The sequence below is a fragment of the Abramis brama genome (assembly GCF_963993115.1).
Source record: "Abramis brama genome assembly, chromosome: 16".
Lineage (NCBI taxonomy): Eukaryota > Metazoa > Chordata > Actinopteri > Cypriniformes > Leuciscidae > Abramis > Abramis brama.
Window position 1 is genome coordinate 15,090,927 of NC_139978.1, and position 7,539 is coordinate 15,098,465.

A 7,539-nucleotide genomic window follows, 5' to 3' on the forward strand; every position below is an offset into this window, starting at 1 on the left:
TTGGCAAATAGTTTTTAATTGTTTTACAACCAAACCTATCAGACACAAATGCTGTCAAAGCAGTTATGACTTGGGAGTTATATATGACAAATCTACTAATGATATGATGTTAAAGATAAAACATTTGAAACTAGAGTTTAAATAAACTATATAGCCATTTTCCAATATGATGCCTTATATATAATTATAATATAAAATGAAATATCAAGCAAATGGTTGCTTTTGCTTTATGTAATAAAACACAGGCACAGGCTTTATGAAATAACATTTATTGATGCTTTATGGACAGAGAAATAATGTCATTTTGAAGGTGTATTCATGTACATAAAAGACCTTTCATGCAAATCATTACAAATGTGATATTTGGTGATTTCAAGAAACTTCTAACCCTTTTAATCAAAAAGTAATAGCCTACTAATTCCAATGACAGCACCCATAATGTACACTGCAGTATAAGGATTGCGATCACTATCTTCGTTCTGTAATGTTAATGTAATTGTAATAACCTTTGCATTAGCAATCCAAATCCTTAACAATTTAACATAAATAGCATACAAAAGCCATAAATAAGGTTACAATGACATAAATATTATACCATACAATATGTTTTGGCATTACTGGGAAGAAAACGTATTGTTTTATCTTTTGAACAAATTCAATCAAAATAGAACAAAAATACTCCATTGCAATGCTTTAAAATGCAGAACATACAAAAAATACCCCAAAGCAGCCTACTATGGTAAGTGTATAGTGTATTTTTAGTGTTGTTCTTGAAAAAAATACCCTAGAAGGAAATTATTTCAGTACCAAAAGTATATTTTCAGTACCAAAAAGTACCCTGGTATTAACATGTGACAGTTACTGTTCCACAGTATTTTTTGTTCTGTACATGGCTTTGCTATTGATAATATCTCAAATATATCTGAAATCCAAATTATTCTGCTGACAGAAGAAGAACTGGTTTAGATGACACAGACAAATGAATATGATACATCACTCATGGTAGCCCTTTTGATCTGTATGCAAAGCTACAGAGGGAATGTCATTTTTGTTTTCATTTTCGCCATATTCTCTTCATGTGGAAAAATGAGGATACACCACAAATACTGTTTTTTGTTCCACATTTCCATCAATAAGGGGCAGACTGTTGGTCCCTACCTCGAGTCTATCCCCAGATTCGAGAAAAAAAATACCTTCAGAGAACATACTCTTGCTCCAGTGTGGGGATGTAAATGTCACTGTTTCCATGTAGGTGAGCAGTGGCAGGGCCTTTTTACTGTAACTGTCAGTGTGATGCTTAATATTATGCAGCAGAGTGTAGCTACTATCGGTTTTGTTCATCCTGTTCATCCATTCATACAATTCTTCTGTTCCTCTGTACGTGATCTGCAAAGAAACTTTGTACATTCCGACACGATGGACTCTCAGAAGTGTACCGTTTCCCTCCAAGGTCAAGGATTGGATTTGGTTTGGTGCCAGATTTACTCGTGAAAGCATCCATGGCACAAGTTGTTCTTTATCAAAAGGTCTGTCTTTAGGCAAAGCTCTAGAGTTAACTAGAGAGAAGAGAAAACGTGTTAATACATTTAGCCAAAAAAAAATTAAGAATCTTTGAGAATGAAAATTGCATATGATATGCTATTGTCTAACATCTGGCTTAAACATATCAGTGTTTCCCCTGCTCAATGACAGTGATGAAACTCCTTAATGTTAATACTTTATTTAGCACTAAAAAAAATTTGTTTTTTAAATGGAGATCACAATTCTCAGACGATTCTGAATAAACAACGAAACAAAATAACACTTTTAATTAATTAGAATTAATTATTTGAAGTGTCAAGTTACTTTCAGAAGGTGATTTACTCTATTTCGATCTCTACCATAGACATTAGTGACATCCGATCTATACATTTTTATCCCAGTACTTCTGCGATCATTTTAATTATTATAACATAAAAATAATGATTTGAATGTTTGAATCTTGTCCAAGTTTTAATAGGCATAGCTAAATCGTTGTCAATTAGGAATAAGATGGTGTGGGTGTTTGAATCAAGGTCACAATCTTTTAATTAATCATTTAGCTCTACTTAATATTTAATTGTAAACAAATTTAAACAGATGCTGTCTATTTAAAGTTCAGGGCCTAAATTACAGCAAGTAGGCGCAAGTTGTCTGATTAAAGGAACATCTCTTGGTTATAGTAAATCGTTTCCAAATGGTGAATGGTGATTATGTTTTGTATTTACCAGTATGTCTACTAATGAATTACTTCTTAATGCACTTAATACATTACTTCTTACCTGTCAGACGAGTGATGGATGTATTTATTTGTGTCGGGGTCAATGCTTCGCTGCCCTGACGCTGCATTCCTATATGAATGGAAAATGTGATATTCAAAATGTCATATATAATGCATCATGGTACCACAATGTGAAAGACACTAAATTCAATATTTACAATAAAATTCAGCTTTAGTAATGAACTCACCAAATTTAGGTGCCTCAGTTACATTTTCCTATGAAAATAGAGCAAATGTAAACAGTTTAATAAACATGCAATGAATCCTAAATTAATCAGTGTATTGATTATCTCAGGCATAACTGTACTTTTTTATCAATACATTTTTTTTAAATAAGTAAATAATGAGCAACAAATTTTTTATTAACACTAGTAATGTATCATTACTTCTTTATTAGATGCTAGTAGCCTAACGTTACTTATTCTGTTGGTATTACTAATCATATATCCTATTAACTGTGTTATCTATTATTTACTTCTGACAACTATGTTTTCCCATGACTAATGGCACATGTCCTAGTTTCACTAGTAATAGTACTTATTTCTTACTATGCCACTATAGATAGGTTATTATTTCAGACTTAGCTAGTAGGCTAACTTACAATATGCAGTAGGCTACACTAGTATTCCAGTTAATACTAAACTTTGTTAATATTAGAAAACACATTAGTTGAACTAGAAGTCATTACAAGTAAAATAAATAAATAAATTAAGAGTAGAAGTTAATATTTGTTGCAATCAATAATAAAACGGGTCCCATGTAGCCTGCATATCTGAATATTGTCTTTGGTGTATATGGTGTAACGTTACTGTGTATTCAGCAAAGCAAATGATAAACTTCACTGGCTCACTAAGCAGTGACATGCCTGATTGAAGTTGACTTTGAATGTATATGCGTCTTACCTTGCACGTCGACGGGTATGCGTGATTGATGATCGTGAACAGGCAGATGGAGAAGCAGAATAGCACACTGATGGACTGGAAGAAGAATACCCGTCGCCGCAGTGAGCGGAACTGTGTCTTAAGACGGCTCACGGGATCGGGCTCCATTACAACCACGTACCCTTTACCGGCAGTCTCTTCTTTTCCCATCTCCATAAAGGATAGTTTAAAATGCACCGCTTCATTCTGTTCGGACTCGTCTATATATGCTATTTCTCCCACGTGTTTTCTTCAACGCCCAAAACAAACAAGCCTACTCGTTAAGTTTCGGCATCTTGAAAACGTGAGAGACTCTCTCGGTGAAGTCAATCCAGTGTAGCTTCCTGATTTGCTCATGCAAGACCTGCGCTTGACTCCGTGCCAAATTCTTGAGCAAATAAACTATTACGTCGGCATTACTAGTGTTGCGTGTTCACAGCGTTACAGTAAATGTTGGGGTAAGGCTATTCGAAACCCCCGTACAATAAGTCATGATCTATGACTCAACGCTTCAAGAGCACGTGCCTGATTAAAGGTCTATGAATTTGTATGGTGATATAGCACGGAGACCGACAGACTATACAGGTTACTTATGATAAAAAAACAAAATAAAATAAAAATCTCAGCTCTCAGATTCTGTCAATTGTATTACGAAATTCAAACAATAAATATCGTTTTGGCGCTTGTAAATGCCTAGCGGCAGAACCGATCATCTCTACAAGCTAATAGTAAATAAACACACTGTTGAAAGATACAGTAAAACTGTACTGTATACAACCGAAACCGAAATGAACCTATAAACGTATAGGCCTATTCCTCATACATAGGCTAATATAGATCAATCAGTGTTTTTCATCCGTGTAAAGGGGTCAAGGAAACCGCTGGAGAACAATTATGTCACATAACATTTACCTCAGGAAAGCCATTTAATGACCATAATATAGGGTAGGCCTACATTAGTTGGCTAGAAAAAAAAAGCTATAGAGAGAGTATTTAGCTAAATATGTGTAGCCTACTATATTACATATTTATTATATTTTTACTTACATTAAATAAAGTTGTTATTATAATAAAAAAAACGCATTATATTTAATTTGAGTTATGTCTAACCTTAAATAATACTACCAGCTGATAGGGCTCTCTGTATATTTACAGCATTAGGTGAGTCTTTTTCTTTTCTTTTTTTTTTTCTTGAGAAAAAAATATATTGTGTACCTAATATTTATCCAAATGAGTCAATATTAAATGAAATCACAAGAATTGAATTGAAATCGTGAAATTTGTGTCAAGCAATATTTAAAAAAAAAAAACGTAGCTTACCAGAAGTTGTACCATGTAAACATTGTAACATGTTGTCACTAAACCTAATAAAATTCAATTTAGTTACTAAAATGTTTTGACAATCACAATACACTTATGTATTGTGACCCCCCCAAAAAGGTGGATTACGAACTCGGGTCATGTAGGATATCAGCACTGTTTCAATTAATATTATTAATATTAATAATAATCCTGGCAATCATATGATTGTACGTCGAATGGTTGTTCTCTACCATAAATCATCTCCTTAAACCTCAAATTGCTCCACTCATAGGAGCTACAGAAAAACAATGTAACGATTTTATGACCTTTTTTAGCACCAAAATTGCTAAAATTCGCTCATCCCTTTCTGTTTCCTCCTCCTCGTCTGTTCCAACTGCTCCATCAGGGTGATGAGATCCTCCACCTCTGCCCTCGACCCCTTCCCTACAACTCTGGTGAAAGCAGCGGATATTTCTGCCATCAGTCCCCTTATCACCATAATAATAAACCAATCACTTCAGTCTGGTCATACCGTACCGTCTGACCTAAAAACAGCTATACTCAGACCATTCATCCTCAAACTGGAATTTCTTTCCATTGTTATGCTGATGATACACAATTATACATGGAAACATTTACCATCATCATCGTCATTATCAACAACTCTACCTAAACTCACTGACTGTCTGGTAGAGATAAGGATAAGATAAGGCGTGGATGAATCACAGCTTTCTCCAGCTGAACAGCTCAAATTGGTTCCCCTCATCAGCAAACCATATCATCAACCATAACCTGTATTACGTTCTCTGGCCAGGACATTTCACTGTAACAACTGAGACAATCAGACACATAACTTTTTGTTACATTTAAGAAATAAGCTTTAAAGCCCGCTCTTAGGAATGAAATATTCCCCCAAAAGAGGCAAGAGAGCAGAAGAGGCCTCAGTCGCCAGGGCGACCATCAGATAAGATGATTTTATTGCTTTGAAAAATGTGGTCATGTGATAAGACAGAGACCATAGGGAAGACAGAAACAGACCTTAACCCTTTCACACGCAAGTTTTTAAAATATTAAAATAGTAAAATATTCTGGCTGATGTCTGTGGGGACCGCCATGGGGACCCATTGGCCCCGGCGGGCCTGATTCTCTGCTTGTATGCTTGCAAGAACATACAGAAACTCCAGCACATACAGAACAGTGCCACTAGGATCCTGATGAGAGTGCGTAAATATGAACACATCACACAAATTCTTCAATCTTTACATTGGCTTCCCATTTCCGCCCGGATCGAGTATAAAATCTCCCTCCTCACATATCAGTGCATCCATGCCCCCACCTACCTTAAAGAACTCCTAACTCCACAGATCTCAGCACATTCTCTCCGCTCCACAAACACTCATCGGCTCCATCCCCCTAGGACTAAGACTCGCACCATTGGGGACAGAGCCGCCGCTCCTCTGTCACGGTTTACGAATGCATTGCTTCCTTTTTGTCTCGTGCGTTTGTTATTTGTGTGTGTGTGTGTGTCGCGTGGATTGGGTGTGGCCAGAGCAATCATGCTCATTCATCAATCCGCAATCATTATCGGCGCCAGCTGCGACTCATCATCATTTCCTTAAATACTCACCGTTTTCTCCTCTCCATTGTCAGATCGTTGTTTGATGTCTTGCTGTCTGGTGTTCCTGTTCCTCGTCCTGTGATCGCGTGGTGTTCGTTCCTGGTTTCCTGTTCATTGTTCAGTTCGTTGTTCACGCCGGAGATCACCATCACCTTCACGTCACTCTGCACCAGCTCAGACTCACCCGTGTTCGACCATCGAGGTCCCTGCGCCACCCGCCAGTGTTTGTTTGCCTTATATGTTCATCACTGTTTCCAATAAAGAGTTTATTGTACCTGCTATTGCTTCCTCGTTCTATCAGCATGACAGAACGATCTGACCATGGCATGGAAGCAGCGGGCGGAGCTCAGATTTCTATGGAGACGTTCATCAACCGCAGCATTCAACGCATGGACGCCCAGGAGGAGGGGCTTAACAACACTGGCCGTGCGGTTCAGGCTCTGGTGGCGCAGGTGTCCGAGCTCACCCAGCAAATCCAACAACTGCGAGCTCCCACTGCGCCGCCCACACCGGCCGTTCCTCCCACACCATCGGATCCTCTCTCCCAGTCGGAACCTCGCTTACCTGTACCTGAGAGGTATGCCGGAGAACCCAGTTTCTGTCGAGCGTTCCTGACTGGATGTTCAATGCACTTTGCACTGCAACCGAGAACCTTCAACAATGAGCGATCCAAGGTCGCATTTGTCCTTTCACTGCTGACTGGGAGAGCGGCGCTTTGGGGAACGGCGGTGTGGGAAAACCAAGACCCATGCTGCGAGTCGTTCCAGGCACTCTCCGCCGCCATGAAGCGAGTCTTCGACCGTGCGGTCGCCGGAAGAGAGGCGGCGAGGGTGCTCGCCGAACTTCGCCAGGGAGAGAGATCTGTTTCGGACTATTCGATCGAATTCCGGACTCTCGCGGCAGAGTGCCAATGGAACGACGAGGCGCAGTGGGACATGTTCCTGCATGGGCTGGCTGACCGCGTCCAGAGGGAGATCTACGCCCTGGACCTGCCCACTACCTTGGATGGACTGATTGAGTTAGCACTACGAGTTGATGCTAGACTGTCAAGAGTCGAGCGACGCGTCCTTTCCAGTCGAGCTCTTGGAGGAGCGGAGAGTCTGCGGTCCAGCGGCACGGACGCGGTCAGCCCTACCAACGATCCCGAGCCCATGCAGGTAGGGCGAGCTCGGCTTTCCCGGGAGGAGAAGGAGAGGCGGAGGTCCCAAGGCCTTTGCCTTTACTGCGGCGGAGCTGGACATTTTTCGAACACGTGTCCGGTAAAAGGCCACGCCCGATAGTAACAATGAGGCTACTATCGGGTGGGATCTCCGCCGAGAAGACCTCATCGACATCTACCCTCCTCCCGGTAAGACTAAGATGGTCAACACGACAACACGACTGTCAAGCACTGTTGGACT

The 7,539-nt window shown here is 39.7% G+C and overlaps 1 protein-coding gene across 1 annotated transcript; it reads right to left on the bottom strand.

Annotated features, from left to right (window-relative positions):
• Positions 1 to 255: 255 nt before the first annotated feature.
• Positions 256 to 3,750, bottom strand: LOC311066051 (uncharacterized protein). The gene is made up of 4 exons (XM_084087019.1): positions 3,202 to 3,750; positions 2,488 to 2,515; positions 2,301 to 2,369; positions 256 to 1,556 (listed from the first exon to the last, which is right to left on the bottom strand). The coding sequence occupies exons 1-4, from the start codon at positions 3,394 to 3,396 to the stop codon at positions 1,075 to 1,077; spliced, it is 774 nt and encodes a 257-aa protein (XP_083943145.1). The 5' UTR covers positions 3,397 to 3,750; the 3' UTR covers positions 256 to 1,074.
• Between the last annotated feature and the right edge of the window lie 3,789 nt (positions 3,751 to 7,539).